At 41.0% G+C, this 18,354-nt stretch overlaps 1 protein-coding gene across 2 annotated transcripts in view; it reads right to left on the minus strand.

Annotated features, from left to right (window-relative positions):
- The window catches only part of Hprt1 (hypoxanthine phosphoribosyltransferase 1), a 60,121-nt gene that overhangs the window by 18,701 nt on the left and 23,066 nt on the right, over positions 1-18,354 (minus strand). For both annotated transcript variants that reach the window (XM_070039704.1, XM_070039703.1), the window contains exons 2-4: positions 12,496-12,602; positions 9,466-9,649; positions 2,708-2,773 (exon numbers count right to left, since the gene is read on the minus strand). In XM_070039704.1, the coding sequence (XP_069895805.1) occupies positions 2,708-2,773; positions 9,466-9,649; positions 12,496-12,602 (357 nt within the window). The remainder of the gene's footprint in view (positions 1-2,707; positions 2,774-9,465; positions 9,650-12,495; positions 12,603-18,354) is intronic.

Here is an 18,354-nt window from a genome sequence, read left to right on the forward strand (position 1 = left end):
AATTTTGCACAAGTCATTTTCATTTAACTTTTCTTACACTCAGTTAAACAGAAGTGAACGCTAAGATCTAAAAGCCAAAAGAAAAAAGGAGCTTTGGTATCTGTCTTTAAATTAAAGCTATCCCACTTACTAGTTATGTGACTTCGGGGACTATGGAGTTTTGGTGTATCATAATTCCATCTTGTTTTACAAAGAATACTTCTGTTCCTTAATTTTCTGATATGCAAAATGGGGATATAATCTCCCTCACTTCAGTGTTGAGACTTTTATTAAAATATCTATCTCTTTATATTTACTTGGCAGTGTCTGCAAGTAAATGATAACTGACATCAAAGAGAAAAGCAATATTCCATCATTTATCACTGATTTCTCAAAAAAAAATTTCAGTGTAAACCAGGTGTCAGTGACTCATGCCTACAATCCTGACCACTCAGGAATCTTAGATCTGAGGACTGAGGTTCAACCCAGCTCAGGCAGGAAGATCCATAAGATTCGTTCCTCTAATTAAGCAGCAAAAAACAAAACAAAACAGAAGTGGAGCTTAGGCTCAAAGTGGTAGAGCGCTAGCTCTGAGCAAAAGCAGCTCAGGGACAGTTGTAGCTCAAGGACAGTGCTGTGGCTCAAGTGGTAGAGTGCTAGCCTTGAACACAGAGAAGTTTAGGGATAGTGTCCAGGCCCTGACTTCAGGACTGGTAAAAAAAAAAATAACTCTAGATAAAAGGGTTGGAAAAGTGGCTCAAGTTATAGAATGCCTACCTTACAAGAGAAAAGCTCTGAGTTCAAATTAGGCTACCACAAAAATTGAGACAAATGACCCTGGAAGCACAGCAAAAACAACACTGGAAAAAATGTTCACATATTAAAGAACTGTCTTGCCAGGAGCCAGTGGCTCACTTCTGTAATCCTAGGTACTCTGGAGGCTGAAATCTGAGGATCATGGTTTGAAGTCAGCATAGGCAGTAAAGTCCTTGAGACTCTTATCTCCAATTAATCACCAGGAAACTAGAAGTGGAGATTTGACTCAAAGTGGTAGTGTGCTAGCACTGAGCAAAAGAGCTCAGGAACAGCACCCAGGCTGAGTTAAAGCTCCATGACCAACCAAAAAACCCAAAACAACAACAACAAAAAAACCTGTCGAGCTGGGTGCCAGTGGCTCATGCTTATAATCCTAGCTATTCAGAAGGCTGAGATCTGAAGTTCAAAGCCAACCTGGACAGGAAAGTCTGTGAGACTCTTATTTCCAATAAACTACTTCAGAAAAGGCAGGAAGTGGACCTTTGGCTCAAATAGAGTGGTAACCTTGAGCACAAAGAAGCTCAGAGGGAAGGTGGCTCAGTGGTAGAGTGCTTGCCTCGCATGCATGAGGCCCTGCATTCCATTCCTCAGCAACACATAAGCAGAAAAAGCGGGAAGTGGCACTATGGTTCAAGTGGTAGAGTGCTAGCCTTGAGATGAAGAGCTGAGGGACAGCGCCCAGGCCCAGACTTCAGGCCCCATGACTGACCAAAAAAAGAAAAAGAAAAAGAAGCTCAGAGACGGTGCCCAAACTCTGAGTTCAAGCCTCAGGAACAGGAAAAAAACTTGCTTAAGATCTCTACTTGTAGTGGCGCTGTAGCTCAAGTGGTAGAGCGCTCGCCTTGAGCTGAAGAGCTGAGGGACAAGCGCCCAGGCCCAGAGTTCAAGCCCCACAACCGCCCCAAAAAAAAAAAAAAAGATCTCTACTTGTGGGCTGGGGAGGTGGCCCAGTGATAGAGTGCTTGCCTTGCATTCATGAGGCCCTGGGTTTGATTCCTCAGCATCACATAAACAAAAAGAAAAAAGCCGGAATTGTGCTGTGGCTCAAGCGGTAGAGCACTAGCCTTGAGCTGAAGAGCTGAGGGATAGTGACCAGGCCCAGAATTCAGGCCCCGCAACTGACAAAAAAAAAAGATCTCTACTTGTGTTACATCACCTAATTGTATTAAAATGTCTTCGTACAACTACTTTAGGATAATAAAAATAATTAAAAATTAAATGCATATTTAAAAATATAAGATTGCTACATGTATTATCACTTAATCCTCAACCCTGTGAGTTAGGTGCCATTATCACCCCTATTCTACTGGGACCCCTCTGAGACCCAGAGATTAAAAAACATGTCCAGTATGGCAGAGTTAGGAAGGTTTTCAATTAAAGCCATCAGACTCCAGACTTTCAGCTGCTACACTCTATTGCTTCCACAGAAGTTGTGGATGTCTTTTTTTATTTTTATTTTTTGGTCCAGATCCTGGGGCTCAAACTCAGGGCCTGAGCACTGTCCCTGAGCTTTTGCTCAAGCCTAGTGCTTTCCCACTTGAGCCATAGCACCACTTTTGGATTTGGGGTCGTTTACTGAAGATAATAAAAGTCTCACAGATTTTCCTGTCTGAGCTGGCTTTCAACTGGCATCTTCAGATCTCAGCCTCCTAAGTAGTGAGGGTTACAGGCATGAGGCACCAGCACCTAGCATTGTGTATTTTTTAACAAGATAGCTCTCTTTCCTCCACTTGTAGTAGCAAACTGTTGAACTCTTCTTTTTAGTATATGACCTAGTGAAATGTAATGAATTCTGAGTATTTCCAAAGACTAAATAACCATTATTTAGTTATACAACATAAACTGCCTCTTAGTGGTTGATTACAAGTATAGTGATATAAAGTTCTTTTTCCTTTCCCTTCCAGACACATACCTTTCCAGTTAAAGCTGAGAGATCATCTCCACCGATGACTTTTATGTCTCCTGTTGACTGGTCATTCTAGTTAAGAAAAAAATATCATATATATGTACATCCTTATGTATACACAAGACACTAGAACTAGAAGATTTAAGAAGTTAGCTATCTAATGTCTACAACATTATATTTTACACAATAGGAATTATAAGAGATATTTCTAGAAATGAGCTAAATAACTTTCAAGTAGAGATTAGTAAAAATGAGAGTCTTAAAAATTGAGCACACCCATTTTCTGAGTGGGAAGTATTACTGAAGCCACCAATCATCAGTTACAGTCACTTCTGAACCACAAAGGAAGTTATTAGCATGACAGGTGTCTGGTTCTGGCCCTGTATCATTCCCATGTGACAAACAAGTTGTAAGGACTAGTCTATATTACCTCCAACCCCAAGGATAAGTCCTTCAAATGTCTGGCCCAGGCCCAGGTAATCTCAGCACTGTCTGAGAAACCAGGTCTGATCAGTAATCCTATAAAAGGTATACCTTGCTAGCTCTCAAATTTTTCTGCTACCATAGAACCCAACAGAAACCCTTACAGGAGTTTCAAAGGGGAATGCTTAACATCCACTGGAGTTTTGGTAGTAATAAGGGTAATTTGGACGTTCTGGATTCAAGACTAAAAACTGGGTGAAGACAGGTGAGTTAACAGCCTGAGCCTTCCCTAACAGAAAGCAAGCCATACCATGAAGCCAGAGTAATTATGATGGCATGGTACCAGCACAGTAATTGACAAACATCAAGGAACAAAGTAAAGCCCAGAAACAGACCCAGTAATATGAGGATTTAGTGTGTGATAAAGATGGCATTTTGAGTCAGTACAAAAAAGATGAATTATTCAATAAGTGGTGCTTGGTCAACTACATATCCATTGGGGGAAAAATAAAAGTATGGGCCCTACCTCACAGCATGCATAAAAATAAATTCCAGATGGATTAAATCTAAATGCAAAAAATAAAGCCATAAGCAAACTGGAAGAAAATGGAGGAAGGTTTTTTTCCACATTCTTAGGGTAAAAATCTAGAATATGATGTGAACTGGAATTGAAAAGATCGGTGACAAACATTGCTAATTACAGCTTGGGCTCCAAAATAAGCTATAAGACAATGGAGAATAAACACAAAGAGCAGAGGTCCGTAACATATACAATGATTCCTAATTGAAAAATACTAAAAGTGATCTGTTCACCCATTCACATTCACAAAACTGAACTTTGGTGATATTCACGGGAAATAAGCCCTCTTGTGGTAAAAGTATAAATTGATACCACCTCTTTTGAAAAGGATATAGCAATACTTACTAAAATTATAAACATGTATGCCATTTTTGGCCCTATAATCCTGTCTACAGGAATTGACGCCACAAAAACATTTAGTAATACTCAAAGGTACATTCAACGTCTATTAGCTCTTCATCAAAAAATTACTGATATGTCTATTAATAGGGAATCACTTAAATCAATGAAGGTAATCTACGCAGTAGTAATATTGTCATATAGTAAAAAGAATCTGGGATTGGAGGAGTAGCTAATAGAGTGCTAGCTGACCAAGTAAGAGGCACTCAGTTCAAACCACAGTAACAACAACAAAAAAGAATCTGGTTTTAGGTGCAATGACTCACACTTGTAACCCTAGCTACCTAGGAGACTAAGATGAGGAGATCATGGCTTAAGATCCTAACCTCTCAGCCTAACTACACAGGAAACATAAACAGGAGGATCACAATCCAGGCCAGCTCAAGCAAACATACAAGATCTTATTTAAATAATAAAGCAAAAGGACTGGAGGGTGTGGCTCAAACACAATGCTTGCTTAGCTAGCACACAGCCCTAAATTTAAAGCCCTAGTCACAAACAAAAGAACCTAGCAATCTAAAATATAGTAGCATGAAAGAACACTAGGAATACCAAGTCACAGACCAATGTGACACCAACAAAACAGTTATTTGGTATTTATAGGCCCAGCACCCAGGAAGTTGAAGCAGTTAGAGGTGGCTTATTACCTGTAATCTTAGCTACTCAGGAGGCAGAGATTGCAATTTGAAGCCAACCCAGGCAGGAAAGTCTGTGAAACTCTTATCTCCAATTAATCTCAGAAAAATCAGGAAGTGGTGTTGTGGCTCAAGTGGTAAAGCATTAGGACTTGAACAAAAAGGAGCTCAGGGGCAGGGTTTAGGCCCAGAGTTTGAGCACCAAGATTAGCAAAAAAAAAAAAAAAAAGTAGTTGAGGTTGGTCTTGTCTTGTTCTACCTATCAGTTTCAAAATTCCAGAAAAGAAGGCAGGGAAAAGAAAAAGAGGGAGAAAGAGAGGAAGAAAAGGAAAAGAAGAGAAGGGTGGGGAAGGAGGGAGAAAGGATACATTTTAGGTTGGGCTGAGGGTGTATAGCTCAGCGGTAGAGTGCTTGCCTAGCATTAGTGAGGCCTTGGATGACATTCTCAGCACCAAAAGAAATAAACCAAAATACAAAACTAAACCCATGCAACTACTACATGTTAAACTAAACATATGTCTTTAACCACTGAAAACAAATATAAGTGGAGCTGTGGCTCAAGTGGTAGAGTGCTAGGTTAGAGCAAAAATGCTTGGAGTAAAATTGCCTCTGTCCTGACTTCAAGCCCCAGTACCAACACACACACACAGTTACACACAGTTACACACAGTTACTCACAGTTACACACACACACACACACACACACACACACACACACACACACACACACACACACACACATCAAATGCACAAAAAACCTAGAAGCTTTAGTTAAGCAGTTTTACATTTCTACTGGATACCTTGGTAAATAGTGCCACCTTCTGTAGAAGTGTGGTATTACAATCCAACTTGAGTTGAATTGATTCTCTAAGAGTAAATACCCAAAAATTAAAGTTTTTTTCCCCCATTTATGTTTTTATTTATTTATTTATTTTTGGGGTCCGGTTGTGGGGCCTGAACTCTGGGCCTGGGCGCTGTCCTTCAGCTCTTCAGCTCAAGGCTAGCGCTCTACCACTTGAGCCACAGCACCACTTCCGGCTTTTTTCTTTTTGCTTATGTGGTGCTAAGGAAGCGAACCCAGGGCCTCAGGAATGCAAGGCAAGCGCTCTACCACTGAGCCACCTTCCCAGCCCTCCATTTATTTTTTTATTTGTTCTCTGTGGTCAGCTGTAGGGCCTGAACTCAAGGCTAGGCACTGTCTCTGAGCTTTTTCTCAAAGTTAGCAATGTACTACTTTGAGCCACAGCTCCACTTCCAGTTTTATGGTGGTTAATTGGAGATGATAGGCTTTTGGACTTTACTGCCCAGGGTTGGCTTTGAACCATGATCCTCAGACCTCAGCCTCTTGAGTAGTGAGGATTATAGGCTTGAGACACCAAGACCCAGCTTGTGCATTCTTTTTTAAGAGGAATAAACATCCAAAAACTGAAGTGTACTCATTATGGAAAAATATTCATGACACAAGGATGTAATTGATGGGGTAAGAGACAACTCCAAACATCCAAGGTATTGCTGCTCTACTAGTACCCAAATTTAAACACACCTGGTGGCCCCATAATTTTGAGCTTGTGTTTTCTCCTGAGGTTTTTTTGTTTGTTTGTTTTGCCAGTCCTGAGGCTTGAACTCAAGAGCCTGGGCACTGTCCCTGAGCTTCTCTGTACTCAAGGCTAGCACTCTACCACTTGAGCCACAGCGTCACTTCTGGCTTTTCCTGTTTATATGGTACTGAGGAATCAAACTCAGGACTTCATGCATGCTAGGCAAGCACTCTACCACTAAGCCACATTCCCAGCTGAGGCTTTTTTTCAATGGATCCCAGTCACCTTTAGAATGAAGGCTAAGAAAAAGATTTAAGAGTAATGGTACATGGGCTGGAGATGTGGCTCAAGTGGTAACACGCCAACACTGTATGAAAAAGCCATCACAGAAATGGAGGGACAAAAGGTGAACAAATGTAGCAATGGTGGTACAAATGTAGCAATGGTGGTACTATGTTGAAAACAAACTATACAACTCATGGGTGATTAAGGGAGGGAAAAACTGTGAGAAACTGAGGGAAGAGAGGACACTGTCCAAAAGAAATGTACTCACAGCCAGGCACCAGTGGTTCATGCCTGTAATCCTACCTACTCAGGAGGCTGAGATCTGAGGATCGTAATTCAAAGCCAGCCTGAGTAGGAAAAATGTGTGAGACACTTTACCTCCAATTAACCACCAGAAAATGAGAAGTGGCGCTGTGGCTCAAAGTGACAGAGCACTAACCTTGAGCAAAGCACTCAGGGACAGTGCTCAAGCCCTGACTTCAAGCCCCACAAATGACAAAAGAAAAAGAAATGTACTCACTACCTGACCTAAGTAACTGTAACTTCTCTGTTTATCACCTTTATAATAACAATTTAAAAAGGAAAAAGCCGAGCCAGAATGTGAGGCCCTGAGTTTTAAGCCTCAGTATCAACAAACACATAACACACACACACACACACACACACACACACACACACACACACACACACACACACACACACACACACACACACACACACACGGTTTTTCAAAAGAGCAATGATAAAGTCCACTTACTAGAATACAGGTGTAAGTGCTCAAATTATATACAAATGCCATGTGTAAATCAATTGTATGACCTGAGTGTCCAGAGGAACTATATCAACTTCCCTATCTCCTTTCTTGTCTCGAATGAGCTTCCTATTTTCCCTTTCCAGAATCCCCCTTACATGCATTTGTTTGGTGTGTACCAGGGCTTAAAATCAGAGCCTCTTTGGGCCTGGCTTAAAGAAGCATAGGTCCCATGGTTTCCCTTATTTGCAATATATAGTATAGGTATGAGTCAAGCGGAAAAGGTCAGATAATGTGATGTTAGGAAAATGAACCCTTAAATATGTATTTTAATGTTTTCGTTTCTTTCATGCATGTGTTTCTAACGCATTTATAAGATTATTTCTTTGTTGCTTTGTATGTCCCTCCCCCACAGTGTAACCCCCGCTTTCACTATATTTGATGTCAGTATAACATGTGGAGGAGATGGGGACAAACAAGTCGTTTAAGGATTCAGGTGGACCTGTTGCAACAATGAGAAGTACAAAATGTCATGTCAAAACCAGCTTTACAATGTCGGTGTGGGGGGGGAGGGGGGTATAATTGGGTGGGGGGAGGGGGGAGGCGGGGAAGGGAGGTGAAGGGTAAACAAAGGAGGAGGCTGCAATGCTTGGTAAGAAATGTATGCATTATCCTGCCCATGTACTTGTAGCCCCTCTGTACAGTATGTTCTCAAATAAAATAAAATAAAATTTAAAAAAAAAATCAGAGCCTCATGCTCTCACTCAGCTTGCTTACTCACAGCTGGTGCTATATCACTTAACCCAATCTGGCGATATAACCTCATCTTTGATTACAATAATGCTGGGGTGAAGAGCTGGCATGTAGAGAGCCCCCTAGTGAGTTCCTCCAATCACCTCTCTTCCCATCCCTTCTCACTTTTGTCAGAGGCCTGAAACTAGCTTTAAAGAAATGTCTTATGAAATGGTAGCCCCTCTGTACAACACCTTAAGAATAATAAAATTACAATTTTAAAGAAACTATCTATAGAACTCTTTGTATAAATACATATCCTTACCATTTGTTTCTACTTTGTCTACCTCTTGGAGTCTAGGTAAAACAACGAGGATAATATGAAATAGCTTCATTTTTTTCGTGGTTTTCCATCCCTAGGAATTGTGAAAACCTCTATGCACCAACAAACTCTAGCTTTGGGACTAGGCATGTGGCTTGGCATTTGTAAGGCCCTGAGTTCATCCCCAGAAGTGGAGGGAAATATTTGTCTGATAACTTTTCCACCCAACCCATCATTTTCACTGAACTATTTTAGTTAAAAAAATATATATACAGCCGGGCTCTGGTGGCTCACACCTGTAATCCTAGCTACTCAGGAGGCTGAGATCTGAGGATTGTGGTTCAAAGCCAGCCTGGGCAGAAAAGTCCCTTATCTCTAATAAACTAGTCAGAAAAAGCCAGAAATGGTAATGTGGCTCAAGTGGTAAAACACAAAGCAGCTCAGGGACAGCGCCCAGGCCCTGAGTTAAAACAACAAGATTAGAAGAAAAAAAAATGATGATTGTGGTTCTAAGCCAGCTTGGGAAGGAAAGTCTCTGAGACTCTGATATCAGTTAACCACTAGAAATTGAAAGAGCGGCTGCAGCTCAAAGTGGTAGAGTGCTAACCTTGAGCAAAAGAGTTCCAGGACAGCGCCTAGGCATTAAGCTCAAGGCCCACAACTGCCAAAAGTAAAATTCCACTGTGACTAAGTAAAATTAAGATTTAAGTCATGGGCTGGGAAGGTAGTCAGTGGTAGAGTGCTTGTCTTGCATGCATGAGGCCCTGGGCTCGATTCCTCAGCACCACATAAGCAGGAAAAGCCGGAAATAATGCTGTGGCTACAGTGGTAGAGCGCTGGCCTTGAGCTGAGGGACAGCGCCCAGGCCCAGAGTTCAGGTCCCACCACCGACCAAAAAAAAAAAAAAGATGTGAGTCCTATAGGTTAACTGTGATGTATCTATGCCACATGCTCTCTTTCTGTCTTATTTCTTTTGTAATAACTTTTTCTATCACCTATAAAAAAAGATGTAAATCATTTGGAGAGCTTCAAAACAATGCAGACATAACCAAAGTTGCTCTATATTTTTTAAACAAAAACACATACTAACTATACTTACACAGTAGCTCTTCAGTCTGATAAAATCTACAGTCATAGGAATGGATCTATCACTATTTCTATTCAGTGCCTTAATGTAATCCAGCAGGTCTGCAAAGAACTTGTAGCCTCCCTTGAGCACACAGAGGGCTACGATGTGATGTCCTCCCATCTCCTTCATCACATCTCGAGCTAGCCTTTCAGTCCTGTGGAAATACAATGAGAGATTGAAAACAAATGTGCAAAAAAGAAAACAAAGTTCTATAGATTTCCGCTTCATAAGCATCCAACTTTTAAAAACCATATCCATTTCCTCCAGGACAAGTATCTTTGCTTCATAAATCAAAAATTAAATTTATATATATATATATTTACTTTTTTAATGATACAGTCACTATGTAAATCAGAGTAGCCTCAAACTCGTAGTCCTCTTACCTTCTGAGTGCTAGAATTACATGTATGTGTCATCATACCCACTCAAGCAAAATTAAAAGGTGGAGTATTTAAAAATCATGTAGAACATGAGCCCAGTGCTGGTGGCTCACACCTATAATGCTAGCTATTTAGGAATCTAAGATCTGAGGATCCATGTCTGAAGCCAGCCTGGGCAGACAAATCCAAGAAATAACCAGCAAACTAACCATCAAAAAACCAGATGTGGAGATGTGGTAGTGAATGAGTCTTGAGTGAAAATACCAAGCTTGAGCATGTGAGAGCATAAGTTCAAGTCCCAGCACCTGGACTAGATAAGATACTATGGACACTGTAACATTAAATTTTTTATTTTTTAAATTTTTATTTATTGATTTTTAAATTTTTTTTGTCTGTCACAGGGATTGAACTCTGGGCCTGGGCCCTGTCCCTCAGCTCTTCAGCTCAAAGCTAGTGCTCTGCCACTTGAGCCACAGCACCATTTCCGGTTTTCTGGTAGTTTATTGGAGGTAAGTTTCACAGACTTTCCTGCCCAAGCTGGCTTTGAACGGTGATCCTCAGATCTAAGCCTCCTGAATAGGATTACAGGCATGAGTTATCGGTGCCCCGCTAACATTACAAATTTTAAAATGGAAATAAAAAGATATCATTTTACTTATCAGATTGGGAAACTGACTCAACTATATTTCTTTATTATACATTGATAGAGATTGTGAGGGAGTATACCATTGGGAGTATACAATGATACAACTTTTTTAGAGGATAATATACAATGAATGCCTTCCTTCTGATTCTGAATTTATATCATATCTGGATACAAGTGCCAAATACATGGAAAAGGATATTCCCTCTAATATAGTAGGTAAGGGCAAATCAATAGATTTTAAGTGGCCATCAATAATGAACAGTTATGGCATATCTACAAACAGAATGCTATGCTCACTCACTCTCTCTACTAAAATGTTAGATATATGATAACTTGATGTACTGATATGAAAAAAAAGTCTGATGAAATTTAGTAGCGGGGCTGGGAAGATGGCTCAGTGGTAGAGCACTTGCCTTGCATGCATTAGGCCCTGGGTTCGATTCCTCAGCACCACATAAGCAAAAAGAAAAAAGCCAGAGGGGCTGGGAAGGTGGCTCAGTGGTAGAGCGCTTGCCTTGCATGCCTGAGGCCCTGGGTTCGATTCTTCAGCACCACATAAGCAGAATAAGCCGGAAGTGGCACTGTGATTCAAGTGGTAGAGGGCTAACCTTGAGCTGAAGAGCTGAGAGACAGTGCCCAGGCCCAGAGTTCAGGTCCACAACCAACAAAAAAAAAGAAAAAAGCCAGAAGTGGTGCTATGGCTCAAGTGGTAGAGCGCTAGCCTTGAGCTGAAGAGCTGAAGGAAAGCACCCAGGCCCAGAGTTCAGGCCCCACAACTGGACCCAAAAAAAAAAAATTAGTAGCATATGATAGTACATGTATGTGCTAAAAATATGTGTATATAACCACATTTACATGTAGTAAGTGTAAATGAGCAGTTGATGTCTAGGGACTGTATTTTTCCATTTGCAGATTCCATTATACAATGTTTGTTTTGTTTGGTTTGGTCATGGGGCTTGAAATCCAGGACTGGGTACTATTCCTGAGTTTTTTTACTCAAGGCTAATACCCTACAACTTTGAGCGACAGCTCCACTTCTGGTTTTCTGGTGGTAAACTGGAGATACAAGTCTGATGGACTTTCCTGCCAGAACTGACTTTGAACTACAATCCTCATTTCTCAGATTCCTGAGTAGCTGGGATTACAGGCATGAACCCGGCCTAAAGTGCTTCATTATTCCAAGACCAAGATTATAATTTGAGGGCTGGGAAGGTGGCTCAGTGGCAGAGTGCTTGCCTTGCATGCACGAGGCCCTGGGTTCCATTCCTCAGCACAACATAAGCAGAAAAAGCCAGAAGTGACGCTGTGGCTCAAGTGGTAGAGTGCTAGCCTTGAACTGAAGAGCTGAGGGACACTGCCTAGGCCCAGAGTTCAGGCCCCATGACCAACAAAAACAAACAAACAAACAAAAATGATTACAATTGAAAATAAACAGAAGAGTCAGACATATAAGCACGTATGTAATACCAGAAAAAGTTTTTCACTCTAATTTATTGATGGGCAACATTTCAAGCTATATGTGCATAATAATGAAAATCTGACTATGCCTTCATGTGATTCTCAGGCTACTACTCTATGCAGGATTAAGAAATCAAACTGATAAAGAGTTCACTTTTCTTTTTCTTTTTGGGGTCCGGTAGTGGGGCCTGGTGGCTCACTCCTATAATCCTAGCTACTCAAGAGGCTGAGATCTAAGGATCGAAGTTCAAAGCCATCCCAGGCAGTAAAGTCCACGAAACTCTTACCTCCAATAAACCACCAGAAAACCGGAAGCGGCTCTGTGGTTCAAGTAGTAGAGCATTCGCCTTGAGCTGAAGAGCTGAGGGACAGCGCCCAGGCTCAGAGTTCAAGCTCAATGACCAACAAAAAAAAGTATTCAAATTAACAAGTTAGCCTAGTATAGATATTCAAATATCAACTACAACAATTACTGGCACTTAAAATTTATTTTTAAAAATTTTAAAAAGATCTTACCTGTCCATTATCAGTCCATGAGGTATAAATACCTTTTCCAAATCCTCAACGTAATGTTTAGGTATACAGAATAAATCTAAGTCATAGCCTGGTTCGTCATCACTAATCTGAAAAAGAAATAAGAGTTGTTTCAAATCAAAGTATTACAAGATACAATTAACTGGCTTTAGATGATGAACTACCAGACAAATTTAGATATGATATAATACAAAGAACTATTAATGTTTGTGTGTTTGTGCCAGTCCTAGGGCTTGATCTCAGGTCTTAGGCACTGTCCCTAATACCTTTGTGCTCAAGGACAGCACTCTACCACTTAAGCCATAACTCCACTTCAGACTTTTTGGTAATTAACTGGGGATAATAGTCTCACAAACTTTTCTGCCCCAGCTGGCTTCAAACTACGATTCTCAGATCTCAGTTTCCTGAATAGCTAGAGTTACAGGTGTGAGCCACTGGTGCCAGCTAGAACTGTTAACCCTGTAGTTATACATTTCCTTATGTAGTAATACATCTTTGTATCCTTGTAGTATACATTATCCTCCTGTAAGAAAAGCATATCTTAGAAATGAATAGTTAGCCGGGCGCTGGTGGTTCACACCTGTAATCCTACCTACTCAGGAGGCTGAGATCTGAGGTTCGCGGTTCAAAGCCAGCCCAGTCAGGAAAGTCTGTGAAACTCTTATCTCCGATAAACCACCAGAAAATCAGAAGTGGCGCTATAGCTCAAGTGGTAGAGCGCTAGCCTTGAGCTGAAGAGCTGAGGGACAGCGCTCAGGCCCAGAGTTCAAGCCCCACAGCCGACAAAAAGAAAAAAGAAAAAAAAAAGAAATGAATAGTTAATAAAAAAGTGAGCCATGCACTGCTGGCTCACACTAATCCTAGCTACTCAGAAGGCTGAGATCCAGAAGATTTTCATTTACAGACAGCCAGGGAAGAAAAGTCCATTTCCAAAATAACCATCAAAAAAATCAGGCTGAAGGCATGGCTCACTCACATGGTTGAGTAGTAACTGTACAAGTAAGCTAAATAGGGGCTGGGAAGGTGGCTCAGTGGTAGAGCGCATGCCTTGCATGCCAGAGGCCCTGGGTTCGATTCCTCAGCACCACATAAGCAAAAAGATAAAAGGTGGAAGTGGCGCTGTGGCTCAAGTGGTAGAGCGTTAGCCTTGAGCTGAAGAGCTGAGGGACAGTGTCCAGGCCCAGAGTTCAGGCCCCATGACCAGACCAAAAAAACAAAAAAAAACAAGTAAGCTAAATAAGCTGAAGATCTTAAGCTCAAACCATACTACCTAAAATAAAATTGTAGAAGTGAAACACATATGAAATTTATGCTGGGCACTGGTGGATCATGCCTGTAATCCTAGCCTTTCAGGAGGCTGAAATCTGAGGATTGTGGTTGAAAGTCAGCCTGGAAAGGAAAGTCCGTGAAACTCGTATCTATAATTAACACCTTAGAAAACTGTAAGTGGCACTGTGGCTCAAATTGGTAGAACATTAGCCTTGAGCAAAAAAGCTCAGGGACAGCGCCCAGACCATGAGTTCAAGTCCCACAACGAACCAAAAAAAAAGTAGTAAGTCAATCATCTTTAATAAAATGTAGGATTTGAAGTCCTCAGGCTATGTCCAAACTAACCAGTAGGTAAAACATTTAATTTACTTTAGGTAAGTCATTAAGAAAAAAAAGAAAATTTAAAGAGTTAAGAAATGTGGCCAGGCTGGGAAGGGAGGTGAAGGGTAAACAAAGGAGGAGGCTGCAATGCTTGGTAAGAAATGTATGCATTATCCTGCCCATGTAATTGTAGCCCCTCTGTACAGTATGTTCTCAAATAAAGTAAAATAATATTAAAAAAATAAAAAAATAAAAAAAAAAAAAGAAATGTGGCCAGGGCTGGGAAGGTGGCTCAGTGGTAGAGCGCTTGCCTTGAATGCTCGAGGCCCTGGGTTCAATTCCTCAGCACCACATAAGCAGAAAGAAAAAAGCCGGAAGTGGCACTGTGGCTCAAGTGGTAGAGTGCTAGCCTTGAGCTGAAGAGCTGAGGGACAGCGCCCAGGCCCAGAGTTCAGGCCCCACAACCGGACAAAAAAAAAAATGTGGCCAAATGCTAGGCATTTAAAAAAAGAGTCATGACTATATGGAAAATATACATTATTCTCTCTACCTCTAATTATGTTTGAAACTTTAGTACTATATGCTTGTCATGAGTTAAAATATACAGATCAAGAAACCTGCTCAGAGAGTAGAAGTGTGGTTCAAGTGTTAAAGTGCTAGCCTTGCACAAAGAGGCTCAGAAACAGTACTCAGGCCCTGAGTTCAAGCCCCATAACTGACAAAAAAAAATACCAATGAGGCAATACTTCCCAAGGCTATCTACAAATTCAACGCAATACCTATCAAAATTCCAACCTCATTCTTCAAGGAAATAGAAGAGGCAATCCAAAAATTCATATGGAACAATAAAAGACCCCGAATAGCAAAAACGCTTCTCAACGGAAAGAACACTGCTGGAGGAATATCAATACCAAATTTCAAACTCTACTATAAAGCCATAGTAATCAAAACAGCTTGGTATTGGCATAAGAACAGACCTCAGGACCAATGGAATAGAATTGAAAACCCAGAAATGAACCTACAGACCTACAGCCATCTAATCTTCGATAAGGGAGCTAAAACAATAGAATGGAAGAAAGACAACCTCTTCAGTAAATGGTGCTGGCAAAATTGGTTAACTACATGTAGAAAACTTAAGCTAGATCCTTATATATCACCCTGCACCAGAATCAACTCCAAATGGATCAAAGACCTTGAACTCAAAGCAGACACTCTGAAAACATTACAGGATGGAATAGGAGAAACCCTAGGTCTCCTTGGCTCAGGCCGAAATTTTCTGAATAGAGACCCGGAAACACAACAAATCAAAGAAAGGTTGGACAAATGGGATTGCATAAAGTTGCAGAGCTTCTGCAGGGCAAATGACATAGCTAGCAAGATCAATAGAAAGCCCACGGATTGGGAGAAGATCTTTACTAGCCATACAACGGACAAGGGTCTCATATCTAAAATATACTTGGAACTCAAAAAATTAAACCCCCAACAACAAATCCTCAAAGAAACAACTGCCCAATAAATAAGTGGGTGAAAGACTTAAAGAGAAACTTCTCTGAAGAAGAAAGAAGGATGGCCAATAGACAAATGAAGAAATGTTCAACATCCCTAGCCATAAAAGAAATGCAAATCAAAACAACATTGAGATATCACCTCACTCCAGCTAGAACGGCAAAAATCAAGAACTCTAACAACAACAGATGCTGGAGGGGATGTGGACAGAAAGGAACCTTATTTCATTGTTGGTGGGAATGTAAACTTGTTCAACCACTTTGGAAAGCAGTATGGAGGTTCCTCAAAAGACTTCACATAGAACTCCCCTATGACCCAGCAATCCCACTTTTGGGCATTTACCCAAATGTTTACAAACAAGACCACACTAAACCTACCAGCACAACTATGTTTATTGCAGCATTATTTACCATAGCTAAGATATGGAACCAACCCAGATGCCCCTCAGTAGATGAATGGATCAAGAAAATGTGGTATATATACACAATGGAATTCTATGCCTCCATCAGAAAGAATGACATTGCCCTATTTGTTAGGAAATGGAAAAACTTGGAAAAAATTATATTAAGTGAAGTAAGCCAGGCCCAAAGAAACATAGGTCCCATGGTTTCCCTTATTTGTAATATCTAGTATATGTATGAGTCAAGCAGAAAAGGTCAGATAATGTGATGTCAGGAAAATGAACCCTTAGATGTGTATTTTAATGTTTTTTTCTTTCATGCATGTGTTTCTAACGCATTTATAAGATTATCTCTTTGTTGCTTTGTATGTCCCTCCCCCACAGTATAAGCCCTGCTTTAACTATATTTGATGTCAGTATAACTTGTGGAGGAGATGGGGAAAAACCAGTTGTTTAAGGATACAGGTGGACCTGTTGCAACAATGAGAAGTACAAGTTGTCATGTCCAAAACGAGCTTTACAATGTCGGTGCGGGGGGGGGGGGCGGGGGGAAGGGGGGGAAGGAGAAGGATTGGGATTGGGATTGGGGGGGAGGGGGGAGGCTGGGAAGGGATGTGAAGGGTAAACAAAGGAGGAGGCTGCAATGCTTGGTAAGAAATGTACGCATTATCCTGCCCATGTAATTGTAACTCCTCTGTACAGTATGTTCACATATAAAATTAAATTATATTTTAAAAAAATACCAATGATACAACCCCTGTGGTAATGATAAATATTAGGATTCATTCTACAAGTATTATACATGTACCAAAACACACACACACACACACACATATAATAAAATATATAACAAAACTATAAAGGCTATTACCCCAGGGCCTGTCTCACACCAGACAGAGCCCGTGCCAGCCCACAGAGCACTTGCTGGCCTGGGGCTAATCTCCTTCAAGCTAGCCTGGGGCCAAGCACACCCGCACACCTGTTGGCTCAGGGTCTGAGCATGGGCTACTTTACCCAGTGTGAGCTAGCACAGGTCAACCACAGGACATCACTTGTTAGGCACAAGCAGGCCAAGCTCAGGCTACGGCCCTGACAATCCCTGAACCCAAATGCATAAATCACAATGAAAGATTACAAGAATCATGGACAATCAAGACAACAAACCAATTCCAAAAACCAACAATAATCCAGAGAAGGACCCCAGTGAAAGTGAAGAAGAAATGGAGGACAAAAGAACCAGTAAAGAAACGACAGGGGCTGGGAATGTGGCTCAGTGGTAGAGTGCTTGCCTAGCATGCATGAAGCCCTGGGTTCAATTCATAAACAGAAAAAGCCAGAAGTGGTGCTGTCATTCAAGTGCTAGTTTTGAGCAAAAGAAGTTGAGGGACCAATGCTCAGGCCCTGAATTCAAGCCCCAGGACTGGCAAAAAAGAAAGAAGAAAGAAAGAAAGAAAGAAAGAAAGGAAGAAAGGAAGAAAGGAAGAAAGGAAGAAAGAAAGAAAGAAAGAAAGAAAGAAAGAAAGAAAGAAAGAAAGAAAGAAAGGAAGGAAGGAAGAAAGAAAGGAAGAAAGAAAGAAAGGAAGAAAGGAAGAAAGGAAGAAAGGAAGAAAGAAAGAAAGAAAGAAAGGAAGAAAGGAAGAAAGGAAGAAAGAAAGAAAGGATAGAGCTGGCCAATGAAATAAAAGGGGAGATGCAAAACCAAAACCAATTTCAAGAGCACAAAGAAGAGGGGCTGAGAATGTGGCTTAGTGGTAGAGTGCTTGCTTAGCATGAATGAAGCCCTGGGTTCAATTCCTCAGTACCACATACACAGAAAAAGCCGGAAGTGGAGCTATGGCTTAAGTGGTAGAGTGCTAGCCTTGAGCCAAAAGAAGCTCAGTGCACAGCCCCTAAGTTCAAGCTCCAGGACTGGCCAAAAAAAAAGAGTACAGCCGGGCATGGTGGCTCACAGCTGTAATCCTAGCTACTAAGAAAGCTGAGATCTGAGGATCTTGGTTAAAAGCCAGCCAAGACAGGAAAGTCCATGAGACTCTTTATCTCCAATAAACCACCAGAAAACCAGAAGTGACATTGTGGCTCCAGTGGTAGAGCACTTGCCTCAAGCTGAAGAGCTGAGGGACAGCGCCCAGGCCCAGAGTTCAAGCCTCATAACCGAAAGAAAAAAAAAAAAAAAAGAGAGAGTACAAAGAAGGAATGACAAATAATATCCAGGACTCCCAAAAAATACAGAGATAAAGATAGGCATACTATATACCTCATCATAAAATGAAATTAACACTATTAGAACTAATCTTAGAAGCAGACAAAGTTCAGTTTCCACATTGCAAACTACAATGGAATGCCTA

Source organism: Dipodomys merriami, unplaced genomic scaffold (genome assembly GCF_024711535.1).
Source record: "Dipodomys merriami isolate MVZ:Mamm:240054 unplaced genomic scaffold, mDipMer1.0.p SCAF_3, whole genome shotgun sequence".
Classification (NCBI taxonomy): domain Eukaryota; kingdom Metazoa; phylum Chordata; class Mammalia; order Rodentia; family Heteromyidae; genus Dipodomys; species Dipodomys merriami.